Source organism: Ascidiella aspersa, chromosome 4 (assembly GCF_963924565.1).
Source record: "Ascidiella aspersa chromosome 4, kaAscAspe10.2, whole genome shotgun sequence".
In the NCBI taxonomy this organism is placed as follows: Eukaryota; Metazoa; Chordata; class Ascidiacea; order Phlebobranchia; family Ascidiidae; genus Ascidiella; species Ascidiella aspersa.
The window spans coordinates 26,248,423-26,272,566 of record NC_139450.1 but is presented as its reverse complement, the minus strand read 5'-3'; the positions used below and the strand labels follow the sequence as shown (position 1 = coordinate 26,272,566).

Genomic DNA, 24,144 nt, shown 5'->3' with positions numbered 1-24,144 from the left:
TCTTTGTGTCATTTTTGCTTGCAACAAGTTTTGTAAAATATCTTGACTTGTAAGACATATTTTGTTAATTTATTGAACATCGTTTTTTAGATCGACTTGTTACATATAGTCCGAGCATATTTTTGTTTTCATCTCCTACTATTTACTAGGAAAATTACCTGGCGTTACCAGGAAATTTTCTAACGTTTAAATAAGTTTAACCGTAAAACAGGAAAACATATCTGAGGGTATAAGGTCGTATGACTATTAGATATGTACTAAAATGTCTTTGTGTAAGCACCCAGTGTAAGGTTTGATATTATAACATGTTTGCCATGTTCTCATTACTATAATCAACTTTTATTATCCATGAAGCGGCTTTTATTATCCATGAAGCCGCTTTACTGTTAAAGTGTGGCGATATATATTTTTTCGTATTGGTACAAGCTTCTTAAAACAATTGTTTGTATACGGTTAGAGTAAAATAAGCCATTAACTATTTCTAGGTGGCGCACAGTTGATCTGTGTTGTATAATTTTCATTGAAGTAAACCATTTTGCGCATGGTGTTCTGAAGGTCGCCGCAATACCTTGATCTTTTCTGTGGTTCCGCTGCCTTAAGGTTAAATTACTTATTATGCAAGTTAGGTGCCCATACGCCATACAGTATTGCTATATTTTCTCATTGCAAATCTAGCTCAACCAAGTTCAAGTCAAAACTATAGCTGGTTGCTTGTCGATCTGTAAAGCGAAACGCACTCAAATATAAAACCGAAAACTAGAAAGGAAGCGCTCCACAAAATAAAGTAAACCATTGACATTAAGTTTCATAACGAAAATAAGTCGAGGAAACCGCAGATTATAAAACAGTGTTTCTTAACCCATGTGCCGCCATCCCAAATTGGTTTGCCGTGGAATTTGTTAGGGTCGATGACTTTAATAATTTTATGTGTTTCAATTTATTGAGATTGTTGTGAGAAAATTTTCCAAAATTTGAAAATGTCGTGGAACAAATGGATTGTATTAAATAAATTTTAACTTATCAATGCTAGTTTCTCATGTTTTGTTTGCTTCGAAAAAGTATGCAATGGAAACAATTTGTTCGACAAGGTTATCTGTTATACTTGGCTTAGTTTTCGCCTTCCGGCAAAAAAGGTCGAAAAACACTGTCATAACGATAAAAAGCAATAGCCCTGCATGCGGTTCCACCAAGTGTTTGTGTCATTTATACTTTAATAAACGAAACTCCTCTTTAACAGGATCTAGTTAAGCAGGAACACTTCGTAGTTTATCAATATATATATATACATATAAAACACACGACCTTGTGCCGATATCACTGCAACCGAGAGACACCAGCAGGGCTCCGGGCCAAAAAATGAAGAGCGATTTGCCCGAGGATGGCTCCCAGCATGAGAAGGCGAGGGAAAAGTGGAAGAACAAGTTCGACTTCGTCTTCGGAGTGGCCGGAGGCTCCATCGGACTCGGCAACGTCTGGCGCTTTCCCTACCTCTGCTACAAGAACGGCGGAGGTGAGGGGTGACGTAGTTGGCAACGTCATTCTGACGTCAGCTGCTGGGTAACATGTGCGAAGGTATCGTGTGATTTTCCCTCGAAACCGATGCACAGTGACTATAATAGGGGTGTCCGATACTTGGTCTAACGATTCCTAATTTTTTTGACTCAAAGTATCGTGATTCGATCCGATACCGAATGACATCATAACTCAAACAAGCAAAATAAACGAAATTAAAAATTTCAAAGCCAATTTTCCAAATTATTACGCCAGAATGTTCTTTAGTGTTTCGAAGTTTAGTTGCCTCACGTATTAGAATGGCATCGGATCGACACATCCCCCTAGTATCGGACGAGTGCCGATACTACCATCTGGCATCGGGTATCGGCTCCAATCCGATATTATCGGACTTACCTACCAGTAACTTAAAGAATCGGTACACGCCCGTCCGAATTGATAGCAATAGCATTTGGAATGAACTATTAAAATATAGTAGCCTATGTATATTTAGTGGAAGTTCTTAATACGCTAAAGAGGGACATTTTTGTATTTCGTATTTAGCTGTGTCAACGATAAGATCTGTCACCCCTTTACAAAGGTGACATTGTATAACACAAATATGTGCGAGTAAGTGATTTTGTTCAACCCCGAGCTACTTTTAGTAAACGACTTTACATTACCAATACCAACTCGAGAAACCCACGAACAATTTAACACGCCATGCATTATCAAACGAATACCGATTATTGTTATTGATATCGGTCAGCGGTTTCGATCTTCTTTTCAAGGACTTTCTTTCACATAATTCGAATCCACGTGTAATATAAAAAATGTAAATGATGACTTAATCCTATAAAGCTCGAATTAATTTAGATACATTTTTGTGGTAGAAGTTATAAATCCCAACCCCCACGACACACATATATACTTTCCATTAGGGATGTCCGGTACCGGTTTAGGGTTTCTCTTTTTCCCGGATTTTTTCAATCCCGGGAAACGGGATTAAAAAATGAAAACTTGCCGTGAAAAATTACGTCATTATGACGTTTGAAATTATTTTATATTAGCTCCAAACTTTTAATTAAGCTCATTTATGTTCTGTAGCATTGCTTCTGCAATCTTACAAGACCTTCTCGTATTAAAGTCAGGACCCTTAATTGTTTTTATTTAAAAAAAAAAAGGCGCATATGCAGGGCGCATTTTTATTGGTAGAATAAATTTAATCAAGTTTTTCCGCTGGTAAGCGTAAATTAAGCAACTCAGGCAACGACGTTAACATGGTTGGTACGTTTTTTTTCTTTATATTAGTCAAAAACGACAATTTTTTTAAGAGTTTTGCTATGTTGCCGAATACCCGGGATTATAAAAAAAATTCCCGGGATTCGGGATTGCTAATTCGCGGGAAATCTCGGGAATTTCCCGTCGAAACATTCCCGGAGAAACTGTACGTGGCTAAACGTCTTAAATGTAACGCAAATGTTGGCCTTAGTACCTGTAAAAAACACCTTTTAACATCTAAATATTATCTTTGTTGTTTGACGATACAAATGACGTCATTTTGTATCCGATTGGGCGATACTTTTTGTCCGAAATATCCAGTATCGGTCACGGAAAAGAAATTTAGGTATCGGACATCCCAATACTTTTATATATTTTTTCCCTCATTTATACGTTTTACTCCATTAGTGTCCATTTGCTCTCCAAATGACACTCAAGTAATCCGATGTTACTCTCCTTAGACTTAGGGTTTAGACATGCGCTCAACACGCGCAAAGCCAGCAAGTCTATCCTAATGGACTTTTGAAATTTCGGATTTGACTTTTGGTCGATCCCTAATCTGATAAAAACCTAATTGATCGAAAGGATTCTGGGATCGAATTGGCGGAAAAAAGAGAAAACTTTCTCTTGGTAACGAGGATTTATAGCACATTGATTTTTCGTTAGCTGCGTGAAATTCGATTGGGCATGGTTGCCGCATTGATTTGTTGCTGGTTGAGGCGTGATTTAGTTTCGCCATTATTTTTGTCTCACGTCTGGTCGGGCTAATTAAATTTAGAGCAATAAACTTACTCTATATATATTTAAAAGAATTGCGACTTTGCCGAGGCCAATTTAAAGCCTAATCTTTCGATTTAAAATGTTGTATTAGTTACCGGTACCAAGGCATTTTCAAATAAATTTTAATTTAAACTTAAATCCTTTTTAAAAGAAAAAAGTAAATTCCCAGTCTAAATCACTACCTTTGCAAATTAAGTCAATAGTTACATCTTACATGTCAAGCTATTGAAGTTGGTGGATTTCTTAATTGGGACAATATTTTACAAAGCAAACATCCTAAACTAGATGAAGCCTGGCAAACTGTTTATGTCAAGTTACAGTTGACTTTTAATAGAAATACAATACATTCTCAGCCACAAAAATGGCTTATGAATGTATTATTCATAAGCCATTTTTGAAGCCGCATTGACCAACGATAACGGCTCCGTATTATTGAAATACCGCATTGCCAAGAAAGCGTTAGTACCGCTAAAAGGTTTATTTAAGCGGTATTTTCTGCATTATGACTAAACTATTCCCTCCCTATCAGGAGCGTTTCTCATCCCATACGTGATCTTTCTGGTTGGAGCAGCTGTTCCAGTTTTCTTTTTGGAGGCGGCGGTCGGTCAATTTACGAGCTCTGGAGTCACCAAAGCCTGGTCAATGTTTCCGCTTATGAGAGGTAAATGTGGCCTGATTGTGTATAAAACTGAACTGAAACCTGTTGCTATGAAAATAAACGTTTGCTAGTCAATTGAAAATATTCTATGCTAAATATTTATGGGGAAACGACAGTTTGTGCTTAACTGAAAATGAGCTACAGTTGTTTGTTGATTGTTCAATGTTGATTGTTTAAACACAGTTAATTGTTTCCTTTAAAATACTTTGTAGAACGTAAATAATACCCAACAAAGGTAGGGATATATGGTAGTGCACGCCTCTGCGTTTGTTTAAAATATGTCTCCTTGATACAAGTGCTCAGTGCACCGTTTAATCCGACTAAAATACCTTAAAATTTTCCTATTTTAGATTATTGTCACTTTATAATAAACTTAGCAAATATTTATTTTCTGTCAATGATAGCCTATTTTGGAGATTTAGAGTGTTTATTGTTAAATTGTACAAGATTTTGACTTCATGCTTTTCCCATACTGCGATAAAAACACAGATCATGCAAAACAAAAATGCGGGTAGTCTTTTTAACAATTTTGTCAAGGATAAATGCCCTTTTAGAGCGTATTTTAGTGTTCGACTCATCACGATTGATCTGACAAAACGCTTTCGTGTAAATATCCCTTTATAATCGACTGGCAGCCTAAGCGTTTCTCAAATTTAGCTGAATTCGTAACAAACTGTGGTTGGTTTACGGTTGTTGAATATGTTTAGTCGTGCGTAAAGAGAGCTGGCAAAACACGATATGACTGAAGGTACATAACGCTATGAGCGTAGGTTTTGGATTAAGGTCAGAATTCTTCCCGCTTGACATTACAAGATCATGTCAACGGCAATCTTAGCAAACAAGCAACCACCAACAACATACGTAACCACAGACGTCGGTGTATTTCATGGCCACAAACATTTACCAGACAACGTTTTGACAAGCAACGGCAAAATGCCGGTTTTTGGTTAAATTGAAATAGCAGAAGCTGCCCGACATGTACGTGAAAGATTAGGGGGGGCAGTTCATGACGAATAACTGACCGACAAACACGAGTCATAAACCCCTTGGTCGTTCAAACAGGTACAAGAAATACATACTTCTGGAATCAGACAAATTTTATACGTCTGGCAACGAGTTATCCACAACTGCTAACTTTAAACTTTGGCAACATCAAATTGGCGAAAACACTAGGCTGTCGCCAAATTAAAGGCATTTGCAAAATGTGAATTGGTCTATTCGACACAAACTTTCGTTTGGGAAGTTCAAACGAAGTAGAAGATAAAGCAATTATAATATTTCTTTTTTTTAAATAGTTAAAGGATATCACATTCAATTTATTCTTTGAATAAGTAATTGGCATTTTGCGGTCATTAACTCAGCCAAATTAAACACAAAAAATATATTTTTCACACAAAAAAGTTACCATGTGACTCGGGGTATACACTATGAATAACTTAGAACGGCTATTTATCGTTTGTAGCCTCAACACGCAAGAATCATTTCTACAAAGCAGTGATTTCTCAAACTTTTTCAGCTTTCGGCACACTGAAAAAATTAAAAAAAGCTCGAGCCACAATTTCTACATAACAGAAATACCAAAACGTGGTAAGCGAGCTTAAACACTGCAAGGCACAATGAGAAAAGTACAATGAGCATTCAGGAGTACAATGGGCATTCAGGTTTCGCACGCTTGCTGGCGTGCCTATGAGCACAATAATACGAATAGTTTGTTTTTGTGAATTAGAATGAAAAGCACTATACTGTATGCCTAGTGTAAATTGCTTGCTACAGGAAATTAAATTCTTCCTGGTTTGGTGGTTCGCAATCGCACGTTACCAAAATCCGCCGGCGGTGAAATATGCCTTGGCGGTTTCGTCGAGCGCTTATCGCCTTAATCTTTGTCGTTTTTCTGTCAAAACGATTTTGACTGGATGAGTCGTACTACCAAGAAACTGTCGCTCAGCTGACATTAAGGTTTTAAAAAATCCCGATTCTCTAAAGAGATTGGTTCAGCATTTTTTTCCATTAAAAGGTTTCTTTGGAGCAGCATAAATATCGATTAGGTGCGACTTAGTTTTGCCGCAATAACCGTTCCTGGCAGTGCTGCAATGACTTAAGTCAATGACTTAACTGGACTCAAGTGCACTTAATCAAGTGTTTCAATAACACTGGATTAAATGACTTTAATCATTTCAAAATGACCTGTTTAGAACGCTGGTTCCGGTAGTTTTAAGAGACCGCAAGTGTTTCATTTAAATACCAAAAAGTTGCAAGCCGAAAAATTGGGAAACCGCTGGAGAAATACACCTTGAAAAAACACTGATCAAGCGTATAAGAAGCAACCAGCGCTATATTCAATACCTGTGGGAAAGCAAGGCAACAAAGACCTGACACCATTCCACGCAAAACCACGACGGCAGCTGTTGGTGTAATGGGAACCGAGAAAGGGCGTATGGGTTCAATTAAAACAGGGGTAGATCTGAAACAGAAAAAATCAACAGAAATTTTTTTAAAAATATCTCCTCTTCAGAAATTAGGTGTTTCGGGTTATGATGGATTCCAGCCAAAGACGGTCCTAGGCTAGGTTTCCGTTAGCTGTTTAAATATGCAGCCCGTGACAGGATATAAGTCTATATAGGGTAAAGGGGCTGAAGGGCAACCGCGAACAAAATAAACCCCATCTTATTTCCTTATTTGGCGGGATTAAAACATACCCACCCCAGATGGCCTGTGACATTTTCGCATATGCACAGCTCCGAGCCTTATTGCGGTTTCACTTAGCTGTGTGCAGTCAACCTGTTTGCCCAAGTAACCCGCCGAACACGTCGCCGTCTATTCGCATGGGATCGGACTTTCACGCAATTGTCCGACAGACTGTGCAGTGGTTTTCAACCAGGTCTGTGTACGAACGTACGACAGATGTTCTATGTGGGCGCTCGAACGACGAAACCTTTCTGGTCCGTATAAATATTACATCGCATTAGGGCGGAAAAAAACTTCAATTTTTTTTATAACATCGTCCTTCTCTATGGCGCCCGAAGCCGACCGGGAAGCATCAATAATTTAGCTTCGCGCCTGTCGGGCAAAATTACCCGATCGATAGGGTTTTGACAAAAAGCGGATCCTTATCAAATAAGCTGGTCGCCCGAATGCCGCGCTGAACCGAAAGAGACCTTTGACTTTGGAACGCCCGCAGCAGTTCCAGACCCTTAATATGTGTAAGTACATTACTCACTTTACCGTCAGCTATTTTAACTTACGACCGTTTAAAGAAGATGAATCATCCACCAAAAACGCAGCTGACAACGCTCGCATTAATTTATAAGAGACCTGCTTATTTTTAACCAAACAAAGAAACACGCAGAACTAATTACGGTAAAACGAGTCGGAAAAGGTATCCTATACCGTTTCATGTTGCTTATCATGACACAATCTCTATATTACAAACATACTCAATCTGTATATTACAATGTGGGGAAACGGTAAGCTGACATCGCCTCAGAACAGACATAGAACTTTAAACATGGAAACCATAAACAAAACTACATGCTACTAAACCATTTTTATCCCGCAAGATACTAAATAAACCTTAATTATGAACGAGAATAACAAAAAAGACATTGCGATGTTGGAAAAAGTTCAACATCATCGGTTCCCGAACAATCAGTCATAAATATATTAATGGTATTTTACGTTTTTTATAAGACTTAAAGTAAAGGGTGTAAAAGGTCTAATACTTACCATAAAAAATAATCGCTTTGAAATTTACCTGATCGTAACATGATCTTAAAAGAAACAAACCATTAAAATATCATCGAAATTTAATTGTTGGTTTATTGCAAGGTTAAAAATATACCATGAAGATTTAAAAATACAAAATACAAAACAAAAAGCTTGAGAAATAGGAAGAATTCAACAGAGGTATGTCGGCAAACAAATCATCACAATAATAACAGTAGTAATAATAACAGTAGTACATCGAAAATCCAAAATTAACAGGAAAATATTAACAGGAAATAGTAGTCGATAGCTACAAAGAGCTTAAATAATGACGTCACAATATTTTTTTTTGCTCCCCCCCCTTCAATTAAAGCCCCTAGGGGTCCAGCCTCATAAACCTCTTATACTTATATGCACCTACATACCATTCTACGCCATGTCTGAAAATTTCGTTTTTTACGATGCATACTTTTGTATGAAGCTCCGGACAAAAATCGGTGTGAAACATACCATAACAACCAAAAAAGAATAGCAATAACAAGACACGTCCCGAAAAAAAAAAAATTCGGCCCATATATTATTATAATAAAGACAATAATTGCATTTCACCAATTTTTCGTCGCAAGGTATCGGATTTGCCAGCTTGACGGTCTGCCTGAACGTGCACACCTACTACATGACGGTGCTGTGCTGGGCGGTACGTTACATCGTGGCCAGCTTCCATCGCATTCTGCCCTGGGACTCTTGCGGCAACGAGTGGAACACCCCCAGCTGTTTCGTCTTCGGGGGTCCCCACGCTACGAGCGATAACGTGAGCTCGCTGACCACCGCTTCCCCTCTTGCTACGGTCACTACCGTTACTGGAAACTGGACGCTCGCCAATCTGACCGATGTCAATCTTACGGCTCGCGTCTCCTCTGTCACCGAATATTGGGAGTAAGTCCACCAGCAGCAAAGATATTGTATGTTTGTTGTTGGATAATTGTTAAAACCGTTTATATACATTTTCTTCAATTGTAAAATTGTTCTTCCGGCAAGATTTTATTAAAATGCCAACATTTCGATTCCCTTCGTTTGCACTTTAATAAAAAATTTGCCGAAAGAACATGACAGCAACAGCATACATTTTTTAGTGTGGTGAAGACTAGGGATGTCCGATAATTAACGTTTTGTTCCGATAACGATTTACAAAAAGGTATTGCGATCCGATCTGTTATGTGTTCACTAACACATTAAACACCTAATTAAATTAACTGCCATAAGCCAAATCTTAGAGTTCATTAAGTTATATTACGAATTGATAAATAGAGTTTTATATTACGCGTTTCAGCTTTCTTTTGCCAAATATTTTCTTCAGTTACATAATATTATATTTGATGATGTAAAGTTTTCCGTATTGTTGCGTGTAAAATTCCTGAGTTTTCCTGCTTCCGTTCGCCTCGTTTCAAACTTGACATGTAACCTTTAATCTCGTAACCTATAACTGTCAGTCTTGTGGGCGGTGTTCTAACGTTCAGCAAAACAAGCTACTTGCTTTGCTGGCGTCTGACTACCGCTGAAAATTGGCCTTAGAATAGCCGCTGTAATGCCTAGCCATGTTTTCAGAGTGCCGGCCAGTCTTATTGCCCGTAACACGATCTTAAATTACATCGCTGTTATAATTAAATAATATCAAGAAAGACGACGTCAAAACATATATACGCAATTTTTTCAAGGAAATAATGCCAAGTTTTGTGTTGACGTTATAAAGACTGTAACTCCGGTTGTTAAATAATTACTTTTTTACTGATAAGTTTACCTGTAAGGTAGAACCGCCGCGTTGGGTCGTACATCATGAATTAATCGTCTGTTACAATTTGGTACTAGATCGGCACCGATACCAGCCTGGTATCAGACAAATACCGGTACCACTACTTGGTATCGGGTGTCGGATCCGATACGATATTATCGGACATCCTTAGAGGGGACACAGGTACACCAAATTGAATTTGAATACTGTAGATATTAATTTTAGGTAGCTTTTGGTGTAACATATGTGAAGAACGTACGCTATTCCTCAGCTTTGTGATGTTGCAATATTGGCAGGCCATTAAAGGAGCGTTATTTTCGAACATGCCGTTAAGATTTACTACTACATTTAAGTGATACTAAAGTCTACGTCAAGTCTTTTCAAAAAATAACAAGTCAAGTCCCAGTCCAATAAGGTTCCAGGCCGGTTAGGCCAGGGGTGTCCAACATGAGGCACTCGTGTCAAATGTGGCACGCGACCTAATAAAAAAGGGCACGCAAGCCCTCCAAAAAATACAGCCAATTTTCAAAAAAACTAAATTTGTTATATATCACAATACAAAACAATCCCAGCAATTACGGCAACAAACAATTACTTTTGATATCATAACACTATATACTGTTTTTTATTTTTTGTATAAAAGCGCATTTAGTATTAGGAAAAAATAGTTGCTAAACTTTGGCACGGGAAGAAGTTATATAAAAATTGGCACGTCGGCATGCTTGAGTTGGGCACCCCTGGTTTAAGGCGTATACTTTTTCCATTGGTTTGTATTACTTTGCGTTACAACACTGCTACAAGGCCCAGGCAAACTAGGTTTTCGTCACCGCGTAATAAACTCCATAATCTATCAGACGCGGTATCTTGGGAATATCGAGCGGAGTTCACGACCTCGGATCCATCAAACTGGATTTGCTCGTCTGTCTGGTGTTTTGCTGGTTCGTCGTGTACTTTTGCATATGGAAGGGAGTGCAGTGGACTGCAAAGGTGGGGAAGGCAGCGATGCAATAACCAGTGTTGCAATGACTTGACTTAAGTGCACTTAATCACTGTTTTTAAATGACTTGACTTGACGTCTTTTTGATAAAATCACTTGACTTGAACTCAGTCTTTTGAACAAATGACTTGACTTGGACTTACGTCATTGATTCGAATGACTTGAGTTAAAATTAAGTGTTTTTATTTACATTTTATTACAAATTTGAGCTATTTTTCTCAAGATTTAAACGTAAAACGAGTAGATTGCTAAGTATTGTTTTAGTTATTTTTTAGTTGAATTATATTGGTCGCAATCGGACATGTTTACTTATTTCAATGATTTATCGTCTTATTAATATATAAGTGATATGACTTGGAGGTGAGTTGCTCTAATAATGACTTAACTTGAACTTGACTTAATTGCACTTAAGTTACTGTTTTCGAATGACCTGGCTTGACTTAGGTCGTTTTGGTAAAACCACTTTAAACCGACTTCAGTTTTTTGAACAAATGACCTTACTTATTGGGACGTAAGTCTAAATGAGTAAAGGACTTAACTTGGATTGAAGTGTTTTTTCGATAGTTTTTTTTTGATAAAATTTGTTTTTCCTGGGGCTGTACAAAATGTTTCCCAAGGTTGAATGAGTCATTAATTTTGAATAGATTTTGATTTGCCTTTTGCTGACATTAACCTGGCTCACTTAGTTTATTGTCGAGTTCCACTAGTGTTAGCTAAATCAAGTATAAGCTTTCCTTGTTCCGAGTGAGTTCTCATTACAAGACACAAATACAATGGGAAAAATTATCAAAACTCTCTGTTTATCAACCTGTTTATCAGTACTCTAACTGAAGTGAACCAAGATGGTAAAATTGAAATGTAGCTAACTCCAAACAAACTACTAAAGTCATCACACCAATGAAAGAAAATCGTCACACAATTACGTACACAATGTATAGGGAAAAGTGCAATTTAAGTATTTTAATTTCCTCAAAGCTCTAACGTAAGCATTCCTGTAACTTAACGTAATAATTTTGCCACTATTAGCCGCACTTTATCTCCATTTCTGGGAATAGAAGAAAATTGTCCGCATTATATTGGCGCTCCAAATGTACTACAAAGCAGTGTTGCAAGTCAGTATTTTTAAGTCAGTAGTTTTAAGTGATTTGACTTGACTTTAATTTGACTTAACTTAAGTCTGTCGCAAGAATACCTTGGCTTCGACGTAAATCATTGAGGCAACTTGAATTATATTGGAAAACGATTCTCCTGCAAATTGTTATTTTTTTGTAATTAGCTAATAAATATAACGCTCAAGATCGGACGAGTTTACTGGTTTAGTAATTGACATTTTTGAATACCAATGCCTTGTCTTGGACTTGACTTGCTATTATTCGTAATGACTGGACGTGAACTGAAGTTTGCAAACGACCGTACTGGACTTTTAACAATTCAAAATGAATTGTTTACAAAAGTGCTACCAAGTAACCCGTGCAAGTAACCCGTGCTTACCTTTACCAGATAATTTACTTCACTGCTTCCTTCCCGCTGCTAATGCTACTTGTGCTACTGGTTCGGGGGGTAACCCTTGATGGTGCTTCGGAAGGAATCGTCTTCTACTTGAAACCGAACGCCACCAAGCTATTGAGGCCTCAGGTGAAATATTTTTTTTGCCTTAGGTGAACTAGAATAACTTGGTGTGTATGTTTTTATTCTTGCGCGAGCTAGCGTCCCATGGTTTATTGACTGTGTAGCACACATGAGAAGACTTTGATAAATCAGGTTTTGCAAATCAATGAAATAAAGTGAAATGTGTCTAATTCTATTTAATTTGTGAATTGCTTGTATGATCTAATTTTAGTTTTAATCTAATTCACATTTTACCACAAATGCTACTTTTTCCTACGGCCTTTTTAGTTTGCCAGTCGACGATTAGAATTGGAACACCGACTGAATAAAAAAGTAACGGCTTCAAATTTCCCCTTCGTAATTTGAATATTTATTTATTTTTTTTCTAATTGTTTCTAAGGTATTTGTCATTTAATCAGATTTAATAAACCATTGTCGTGTGTATTGGCCAGAAATCGTCTTGGAATAGTTCCTGGTGATAATTGTTAAACTGCCAAATGTTAGACATTTAAAGCATTACCTAACAATGCCGACATGTATGGTTTTGTAGCAAAAAAAACAATGTTTTATCGTATTTCTGGCATTACATTTACAGCCGACGCGTTATAAAAAATGTTAAAAGTTTGCTGACTATACTGCTACAATTTTTATAAATTCCTTTATCCTTTTTTTAATGAATTCGCTTTGTAATGTTCTATAACCATTTATCCTCTATAATTAGTCAAAACATGTCACACGATTTGGATAAGTTTTAAAAATCATCTATTCTAATTGAATAGGTTCAGTACATTAGCTGGTTTACATTCAATAATACTCTCGCTAAAGTAGTTTTGTTTAGGTTTGGGCAGACGCCGCTACCCAGGTGTTCTATTCTTATTCGTTGGCCAACGGAATAATGGTGGCGATGGGAAGCTACAACGTTTACCGTCACAACATTTACAGGTAAAGTAGTATACTTTGTTACACTGTACGTAGCATCATTTGTTAAACTGTGGCGTTTATAACGCGAAAGACCAAATCTATACACCTTGCTACGAGAAAGAAGTAGCAAAAAGCAAGGAGTCGAACGGTTTGGCTTTTCCGTTTTTGGTGAGGTTCGGGTTTAAGGATTTTTTCGGAATCCGGTTCGACTGATTTTTTTTTCTAAACCGAAAAGCGGTTTATAAAGTTACAGTTCGGATATCATACAATATGAATTGCGTTAAATCTAAAAATGTCTGTCAAAAACGTAGAGCATTATGATACTTAAGTTGTATCTCGAATTTTAACTAAGTTTCTTGACGTATTACTAAATATGCAACTCATAACTAAAAAATCTAGTAAAAAATTACCGTTTTTATTTAATATCTATTTATTTTTTTCATAAAATTTTAAACATAGTTTAACTTGACTCTGAAAAATACAAGTTGTGACGTCTTGCCGGAGTAATGTTCCGGTTCCGTTTCCGTTCGAGCCCCTGATAAAAAGGTCTTTCAGAACTTTAGAATTCTGCCTTGCCGCCTGTGGGCAAGCTTTAGAGCCCTGCTCTCAATAGGCGCTGCGGTTAATTACGGCATTGGTTTAACCACAGGTTCGTCGGGCCCTTTAGCTGAGAATAGCCGTTGTAGGCTTGCAAAGCGTTCCAAAATAATACAACGCAGTCGTGTACGTCAGGGAATGCAATTGAAAAGGGGTGTGTCTATACGGCCCAGCAAGGTAACGCCATACGAAAGGAAAAAAATGGGTCTGTTTTAATCTGTCCGGATGTTCATGGTGTTACTTTTCTTGCAAACATCAAAACAGACCAGATGCTCTTGGCATGCTACATACACTTGCTAAACGACCAGAGGTTATACGTTATCGCCAAATGTTTTGTTTATCGTGTTTGTTGCACGCGTTTATTTTTCCTTGCATTTTTTTTTGGCAAGGCCATATTATGTCTTTCTTATAAAACCGTATTTGCTATCGTAGAGGCATGAAGCGATTAAATTATATTCTAACTTCTTACGGAACAGTAAAGATTGGTTGAAAACTTTTAATCCGGCTCCAGCGTCCTAGTTACTGTTTTTTTGTGTGATTTTACGCAGAGACACCGTGATGTTTGCCTTCCTCAACAGCGGCACCAGTTTCATCGCCGGTTTTTCAGTTTTCAGCGTCCTAGGATTCATGGCCAAAGAGCAGGTATTTTATTCCCAGAAAATTAACGATTTAACTTGTCTTTGCTATGATTATTTTAAGTCTAAACTAAATTGTCCTCGTTCTGCCAGATTTTTGTATTAAGACGTCTACTGTGATGATTTTAATGCAAAATCCATTTCGTTTTGGAGTGGTACAAAGCACACGTCTTATTTGGGTATTCAGCATTAAATTAAAAAAAAATCTTCTTATTAAAACACCTTTGATACACGGTTTCCTATCTCCAATAATGTAAATACTCATGTTTACCGACAAGTTTTGAAGCAAACAATGGGCAATGTTTTTAGAATGACTTACGGGCTAAACCATGTGATGTAAACTTATTTTAAGTGCACCTAATTTTGCACATTTAAAAAAAATTCTAAGTAAATATATTAAGTTTCTATTAATTGCCATGCAAAACATTGCCCCAAATCCTAATATACTTTACCATTTATAATAGTTCAAAATATCTTTGTTGAAGTCAAACGTGAATTGAATTGCACAAACTTAGCATAAGCTTGAACTTTATTGGATAAAAACGACTTGACATTGCAAATTACTTCACTAGATTTCATATACGAGAATAATAAAACTCCCACGATAAACTGTATGTATCCGGCCGTGAACCTAATAAACCACTTTGTCTGCACAACACAACGTTAAACCACTTTGTTTGCAGAACACAACTAAAAACCACTTTGTTTACAGAACACAACGATCGACACTGTTGCGGAGTCCGGCCCTGGCTTGGTCTTTATCACTTACCCGAGAGCGATCGCCCTCATGCCTTTTCCCCAGCTCTGGGCAGTCCTCTTCTTTATCATGATCTTCCTTCTGGGACTCGACAGTGAGGTGCTGGAAGCCAACGAGTTTAGCTATACGCGTTACATGATCGGCGTTATAACACTTTCGAACAATCGCTCCCTCAAAGATTTTTACAAATTTAACACAGGAAAAAAACGACCAATAAACATCATAAATTTCACGGTTTTTATTGACCCTATAATGCCAAAGGCCAGTCTTGTAAACAAAAGTCCTAATCAAGTCATTTAATAAATGATTCAAGCCCAAGTCACGTATTTTGCAGAAAAATAACACCACACAAAGTCCAAGTCAAAGTTATCAGCCGCACAAGTCAACTTGAAGTCAAGTAATTGTGTTAATAATGAAACGTTAAACTATAACTGGGTAAACGCGTCCGATTATGAGCAACAGGTTGTTCGACAGAATGAAGTCTAAGACAAGTTATTCGCTCAAAATATTTTAAGTACAATCATTTTGGTAAAGAACCTAAGTCAAGTCAAATCATTTGAAAACAATTCCTCAAGTGCACTTATTTACTTCAGGTCATTGAAAAGCTAAAGTCACTTCAACACTGCCCAAAGCCCCAAAAAATATAGCTTTTCGCACTGTCACTTTTTATTGCAGCACGATTTATTTAAATTGCTGCATACACAGGTATTCTATGACATTATCGTGTTACTTAGCACACGAGTTGACAGACTTACTATTACTTGAAGAGTATTAAATTACTGCAAAATGAAACAACAACTAACAGCGTACTTGATAACTTTGCATAGCTAAGCCATGAATCAACATTTCAGAGCCTTAATAATTAATTATTTATATGACAGTATACATCCAAGCAATGGCGGATCGTACTGGAAGTTTGGCAAGAAACAGTTGTTAAATCGTAGCGAATAGAAATTTTCCGCTTTACACCTAACGCAAATGTCCTCAACACAGGGATTTTTAAACTTTTCTGAAACAAGAACCCTTAAAATATTTGTTTGGTTTGTATGGACCAAGGGATAACGTCATAATACAAATAAACTTATTCTGCTGTTTTAGTAGAGCTCCTGCTTAAATATGCAACTAAAGTATTCTAAATGGCTTTAATGAGAGGCCAAAGTTTTTTTTAAACATTTTATTCTTTTGAAAAATTTATTATTACAGATATCAAATAACGCACAAAGATTTATGAGGCCTTCATAGACTCCCCAAAACAAGTCCACGTACCCCAATTTAAGAACCTTAATTCACCTTAAGACAAACGAGCTTGAAAGAACGTTTTAGAGCTATTTGCATCCCGTACATGTTTTGCAGCATATTTAACAATTACCATTCTTTGTCCAGTTTATAGGTCAAGAGGCAATCATCACGGCCCTGGTTGACCTTCGACCACGCCTGTTCAGCGGACCGTGGCGGAGAGAGCTATTTGTGGCGCTTCTGTGCTTTGGCCAGTTCCTAATCGGCCTTATCATGATAACAAATGTAAGTGAAGGAGGAATCTCGAATATCATCGTTTTCACTTAACGCGACTGCTATCCGACCGATAAAGAATGTGTCCCTAACCGGCCTTAGCATGATAACAAATGTAAGTGAAGGAGAAAGTTTGAATATCACCGTTTTGCCAAAACGCGACTGATATTCGATCCATAAAGAGTGTGTCGTCGCAACAGTCTTGAACGGACTGCATTAGGACGGAAAATAGAATAATATCAACCTCAGAATATAAAACAGTTCGGATAAAAGCCAAAATATGACTAATGTCCAATAGTCGAATACCATATAAACCGTAAAAAAATGATCTATACCCATCACAATAAGACCGAAACGGCCAGAGTAAGATCTACACAAGCATTTGCCTAAACACAAACCACCCTGTAAACACAGAATCACAAATTGAGAAGAAAAAAATAATATGCATTCTGTTTAACAAAACTGTGTTCCTGTGTTTTACACTAATTTGCATTGTCTATACAACATTAAGGGTTGGCTCGCTGAAACAAAGTTTCAAAATAAAAATCACACACTTTCACTGTTGTATGTTGCGCAGGGTGGAGTATACGTGTTCAACATGTACGACAACTACGCCGGGGCCGGCTGGGTGCTGTTCTTCATTGCTCTGTGCGAATGCATGACCGTGGCTTGGCTGTACGGATACGGCAAGTTCTGGGACCACGTCTGCCACATGCTGGGATTTCGGCCCTTTCCCTGGTTTAAGTACGCCTGGGCGTTCGTAGCCCCGACCCTGCTGACGGTATGAGTGCAACGTTTTTTGTAGTGAGGACTGGATATGTCCATATGTCCGATAATATCTGATCGGAGCCGATACCCGATGTCATTTGGGAGTATCAGTATACTGGTAAAATATTAATTTTCAGCCTTTGTACGCAGCAATTATACTTTTGAAATTAAATTTATCAAAATAGTAGGTTAAAAACTTAACTGAACGTCTTACCGCTAAACTAAATTTGGGCCAAATACTTCGGAAAGAAATGCTTTTGAACGCTTTAATTTATTGCTTGTTTGCACATAGTAATAACGTCATTCGTTATCGGGTCGGATCGGATCGAGTTCATTTAAATCCAAAATATCGAGTATCGGCATCGCAATAGAAGTATCGGACATCCTTGGTAGGGACTAGGGATGTCCGAAAATACCTGATCGCATTGGATAACCAATACGTGGCGGTAGCATTGATATTCATCCTTAAGAAAATGTAGTGAAATCAGCGGAACCCGCTACCCGGGCAAGTTTGGGGCACGCTAGGTTGAGTTAGCGAGGGCTTTAACGGGATTAAGAGCTCAGCGGAAATTTTTGGCAGACTTGGAGAGAAGGGGTTATCGGGGTTGGTGGGACCTATTAGGTTATGAAGGCACGCTTGGTTAGTCCAAGTTCTGGTAAGAATTAGGGAAACCCGGTTGTGAAATGTAAAAAAATTCTTGTTTTTATACAAAAATTATATATTTATTTGGTTGGGTTTTACCGCTATTCTTTACCGTAAAGCATATTTTAATATATTTCGGTAGTGTGGCCATAGTTCGGGTTGGAGAATTACACTGGAAATAAAATACATATGTTTTGCAGTGTAAGTTTTCCATTTAGGTTGACGTGTTTTCTTTGTGTTGTTGATGACCTTAAAGCGTATTTTATTTGCTTTCGGTTTTCTGTAATTTTTGGTTCTGATTTTTCTGTTAACTTTAACTGGTGGTGTAAACAGAGTTAACATGTGGGAGCAGTTAGCCAATATCAACCTGGTATGAGGCGGTGGAAATTATCGGAGTGTTTAAAGTTAAGCGGCGAGGCTAAAATCTAAAATTAACGGGGCAATATAAGAATTTGAAGAAAGGTGGGTTGAATTTCGGGGGATTTGCCATCCATGAGGGGGTCACGTCGGATTTAATTAGCGGTTGTTACGTTGGCAGGCGTATGGAGTTGCTTTTTTCAGGGTTTTGGGATGCATTAGGCAGGCGCTGTATGGGCCTAATTGTTGTGGGTGTAATCATCGGATTATCTTATGCACGGAGATTAGAGAGTCCATTAAAACGGCATGTGAGAATGCTTAGGCAAATTGTAAAGTACGAAGTTCTGCACTGTTTGTTTATCAAATTATTTCAGCTGCTTCGCATTACGTTTTGATAATTGTATCCATTAAAAGTTAATAAAAATCAAATACCACGATTATCTATTGAGAATTATTTTGAGAATTTCAACGACGCATTAAAATTAGTATTTTGGGTTTAACTGTATTCACGGCGGATCAACAATAAAAAACAACGCTATGTTTAGGTTTCAATTATTATCACATCGAAATTTTATTCCTTCAAATAGACACGTGTTCATTTTTGGAACATGCTTTTAACCTTGTTGCCAAAACCAAATACGGTTTGAATACAAATTAATGAGGTTCTGTCAAAGATGTTTATTGTGACTGGGGAATAGGGATGTGAGATACTTCATATATTATATCGCTACTGATATATGATGCTTCAGACTGTTCGATTTTTTTAAATGACGTTATTTCCAATTGCCACATAATTTGTGAAAATAAAACGTAAGGAGGCCATGATAGCCAAGGCTTATTCTGTCACTTTTTCTTTAGTTAAAAAGGAAACAGTTTAGCAAATATAATTGTTGAAAAATGTGATCAAATTAATAATTTTCATAAAGATAAACTTTCACAATAGAAAACGGTTCTTTTGGTCGCGAACCATTGCGAAAACCTTAGGCGAAAAAGCCTATCAGTATGGTATCGGATTGAACCTCATAGAATCGGACGAGTGCTGATACTGCCACTTGGTCACGGATATCGACATCGTTACGAAATGATCGGCCATCCCTAATACCGATTGAACTTAAAACTGGCCATGCCTTAACTAATAGAAACACGCTTTTTTCTCTAGGCGATCCTGATCTACAGCCTCGTCCAGTACGAACCGCTTAAGTACAACCGCACCTACACCTATCCACTCTGGGCTCAGGTCGTCTGCTGGTGTTTCACCCTGGTGGCAATCCTATGGATTCCTGGCTACGCTTTTTACCGTTTTTATTCAGCCAAAGGAACTCTCAAAGAGGTAAGGGCCACGCCGAAAACATGCCAACTAGCAAGCAACTCTTTTTACGTTTAAAAATTGAGGTAGGCTAAATAACCTGTTTTACAAAAATGCTTTTTCCAAAACATGAGATTAATAAAAGTCATTTGCCTAACTAAATGACTTGTCCAAGTCAAGTCATTTTACCCAAAATACTTCAGTAAAGTTAAGTAATTGGAAAATAGTGATTTGAGTCCACTTAAGTCAAATGTACAAAGGTAGACTTAAGTCATTACGACACTGCATGGTGGATCCAACCAGGAGTCAACGCCCCCAAAGGGGTTCGATTAAAACGCGGTATGGGGCGGGGGTGCACTAGATATCGAGGGAATGTTTTTATTCCAATGCTACAGTTTTAAATGTCAAACTTATGCTTGAGCTTTTGAATTTCATTGGCTTCAATTTTACATTTTAGGTTAGCTTGAATTTAAATCTAAGCGTATTTGCAAACAAAGTGATAAGTTTCCGTCTAAACATTTAGGTATTGGTTAGGTTAACTATATTTAAAGAAAGAGGCTATTCACCCGGTCACGAAAGTATGTTCAAATCAACCGATAACTGACGGATGCAAGCGTAAAAAAATCGGTCCAGGCAAATAGCCTATGCATCTCTGAGGCTATTTTCCCGGCTAACAAAGTAATTTAATGCGATTTCCTAAAAAAATCATGAAAACTACCGGTATGCAAAAAAAAAACGTTTTAACGGTTTGCTTTTAGCGCTGGGCTGAGGTCCGATGTGTTCCGGATTCCGTTGAACGGCGACTGAACACGAAAGAGAAATTGTTCGGCAACTTTGAAGAGGAAACTATTTCGTTAACGAAAGGTGAGTTCGCGCCGTGAAAAGCTGCCAAGTTCGTCGCGGACAAACAGAAAACGTATAAAATATTGCACACATATTTTTAACATTTTTTTATTTTTTATTATCGGCAATGTAATAAAAACTTGCAAGAAATTTAGAAGAAATGCCAGTTTAACCAAAAAAAAAATCGCGCTCGCTTACCTCGCCAGGACTGCCCGCACTTCAAATAGGATAACAAACACTGAACTAGATTGAATATTTGAGATTATCGCGTTTCCTCAAAGTAGTTTTGTTACATATTTCATAGGTGATATGGATGACAACGTGTGAACTCGGATTTTAAACCAAACAAACGCCTTTTTTCGCGCTTTGCGCAAACACTTTACTGCCTTCTTAAATGTAATTAAACACGTTTCAACGGCAAAAAAGATCCGAGGCCCGCCTGATTCTTAGTTCACATTTTGTGCGGCGAGACCTTTCTGAGTTTGCTTTTGGCCCGCGACTAGAAAAAGGTTGCCGACCCCTGCTTTAAAATATGCGTGCTTAAAATAAACTATATAATTGGTAAAACATCTGTCGGGGAAACAAGAAAAACTATCTTTTAATTGTTTCAAAAACTGTCCCAGTTAAAGTGAATAAAACAGAAATCCAAGGCATTGGGTTAAAAAAGTAACCAAAACAATAGTTTAAAGAATAAAAAAAACAAAAAAGTATTTAAAATCGTTATATTCAACCTATACAGTTTATAACAGATAACTTTCAAAATAATTCCAAATCTCCAATCGAAAATGCTATCTATAGCCATCTAGCACGCAGTTAATTTATGCCATACTGTATCCCATAAACTAACTTACCTCATACTTTTCCTTTTTTTAATTTAAACCATATACGGCGGTCCCCTTTGACCAACATATGTTTGTATTAAAGTTAGACATTTATTTTACTTCGGCCGCAAAATCTTTGCCCTGGATCCCACTACACAACAACGTACTGACACAAAGAATCGCATAAATTATTTAGCCATCCAACAAAATGTGTTCCCAGGTGTTTATCGCCACCTGAACGCATGGCTACATTGTTTAAATTCTATTTTACCTTTCTCGGCCTAAATTTGCTCCTGGCGAATTTGGCCTGACAAGCCTATACAAGTTTTTCTCTCTCAAACTATGCGCCGCGGCCTAGAGATTCATAAGTGTGCGCCAAACATTGTGTAATTTTAATAACATTTTTTTGTTCTAAAAAAAATTACACACTTTTCATTAGCTGGAAGCATTGTGTTATTTTACCCATATCCATTGCCTTGCTTTGTATTATAAGGTGCGATTGCTAAGTAATGATCTTTATTCTTTGTAGGTGTCGCGAATTTTTTTTGCCTGGTGCGCCGCATTCAAAATAAATTTAAGAATCACATGACGTTTGCTGTTTAGGGCTTCAGTCAATATGTCACTTTTGAGCAAATTAACTGATGGTGACACAAAGACGTATCGAAACATCTTTATCAAGATGACCTTTTTGACTTTGAGATTGATTAACAAGCTACATTACAGATCCGTGCGTAGTGTAGGCTACCTATGTTTTTGATTGTTTATGAACTATTTTTTCATGTATTTACAGTGAAATTACGGGACGACGATGAATAAAGGAAAAATGCTTATTCTGGTGTGCAACCAGCATCTCAATATCATTAAATGTAGTGGAATTATAAGCGGATCGTTAATTCGCTCAACGTTGTTATTTTAGCTTTTTTTCCTGCTGTGAATCACGTTCATATTCGCCACGCGGATTAAGTGTTTAGACGGAATTAACAAAAATTAATATCGTTTTTGTCGATATCAATTTATTATCACTGTTCTGAATCGTCGAGTAAATTTTCGAAAATTTGCCTCGGCCACAACATAAAGAACTTGTGATTCATTTTCTCTGAGAAATGCAGATAGGAGATTGAATTCAGGGTCCAGCTGTCACAGAAAAGAAATTAAGTGGGTCACATCTACATAAAAAAGTAGTAGCCTATATAGAACCAATATCGTTGCGCATTTGATGCTATTAAAACATAAACGGTTGTACTATTCGCAGGCAATAGTCGAATCAACGCATTTTGGGCGACTTACGATCTGTGATAAAAACAACATTTTCCATTGCTGACTACTGTTGAGAAAACGATCTTGTAGACACAGGTTACGAATTTATGCGGATGATCAGTCTTGCAGAAAGCCTTAAATGTACACTTTTAGGTGCCCATATAAAATCATACTTTACCAAAAGTAAAATAAAATTGCGTTAAGTTTTTAGTTGAAATGAGAACCTAAACGCTTTGCGAATTTAATTAAAAGTGCGTGATACCAATGGCTTTAGTAGGCCTAAATCAGGGGTTCTTAAACTTTTTTTACCGCGGACCTCTAAAATTTCTTTGGGGCCTTGCGTGGACCACGGTAGGGGAAAAAATTCAAAAATGACGTTACAATACAAATAAACTTCATAAATCTGATGATTTCGGTCCAAAAATATGAAAGTGAACTGCGACAGTGCAAATCCGTTTTATTATTAATTAAACTGTTTTCTTTAAAAAAATGGTAACTTTTAAAATTACACTAATATTTCAGTTAGGCCTTCATGGACCCCCTAAAACTAGTTCATGGACCCCCAAGGGGTCCATGGACCCCAGTTTAAGAACCCCTGGCCTAAATTCTTGCGCAAAAGTGAAACATAATTGGTGGGTAAAAGGCAAATATATGTGATCCCTGGTTCCCAGTGTTGCTTAACGTCTAAAATTTGGAAAGTTTGTGTTATGTTTGGCTAAAAAATTAGTATACAAATCGATTTTAGTCCATTAGTAACCTAGTAAACCATACTTTGACCTGATGAAGCACGGTTGTGCGAAAGCATGCTATAATTTAATACAATTTGTCTTTATAGAGTGCCACCTGATTCCTCTAGCAAAACTGAGTTACTTAATATGAAGAAATATAATTCGAAAGCAGATAAAAACATTATGTAATTAAATTTAGACAAAGTTTATTTGGATTAGAGGTTCTCAAACTTTTCTACAAACTTTGATATTTCGCGGCCCCTATGAAAACTCAAGGGTCAGTTGACCCATGTTTCTTGTGGTTTACTAGTGGAGTCACAATTCTTTCTAATGTAACAACATTCTAACTAATGCGAACAGCAGGTAGTAAGGCATAATAGATGCTTAATAATGTCATATGAGACATCATAAAACACGCTAATTCGTAACTAAAGACAATAATGATGACAGATAATAATGCTTAAAACGGGAACACACAATAAAACCTAAAAAGCAACAATACCTAAAGCTAGGGCTACCATATTTTCAGCACTCAAAAAGAGGACATTTTTTGCCGGCAAATAAAACGAAAACAAAATTGTTACGTCTGAGTTTAATGAGGGTTCATGCTGATTTTTGGGATGTTTGGTTGTTTTGGGATTCTCGGATTAATTTTCGATGGGAAATTTGATGCTGCTGGCCGATTCGAGCGCAAAT

The 24,144-nt window shown here is 37.3% G+C and overlaps 1 protein-coding gene across 1 annotated transcript; it reads left to right on the top strand.

Moving 5' to 3' along the window:
- The first annotated feature begins 1,241 nt into the window (after nt 1–1,241).
- On the top strand, nt 1,242–22,565 carry LOC146157195 (sodium- and chloride-dependent GABA transporter 2-like). The gene is made up of 13 exons (XM_083386374.1): nt 1,242–1,510; nt 4,082–4,213; nt 8,539–8,848; nt 10,556–10,688; nt 12,199–12,333; nt 13,145–13,248; nt 14,373–14,466; nt 15,172–15,315; nt 16,600–16,737; nt 17,303–17,506; nt 19,653–19,823; nt 20,558–20,663; nt 22,254–22,565. Exons 1-13 carry the CDS (start codon nt 1,357–1,359, stop codon nt 22,277–22,279), a joined length of 1,851 nt encoding a protein of 616 aa, XP_083242500.1. The 5' UTR covers nt 1,242–1,356; the 3' UTR covers nt 22,280–22,565.
- Nucleotides 22,566–24,144: the final 1,579 nt, after the last annotated feature.

Bases quoted from the DNA above. Each gene is read 5' to 3' on its own strand.
- LOC146157195 (XM_083386374.1), top strand. From the start codon at position 1,357: ATGAAGAGCGATTTGCCCGAGGATGGCTCCCAGCATGAGAAGGCGAGG. The intron at 1,511-4,081 runs GTGAGGGGTGAC...CCTCCCTATCAG, and splicing joins CTGCTACAAGAACGGCGGAG to GAGCGTTTCTCATCCCATAC. The intron at 19,824-20,557 runs GTAAGGGCCACG...GTTTGCTTTTAG, and splicing joins CCAAAGGAACTCTCAAAGAG to CGCTGGGCTGAGGTCCGATG.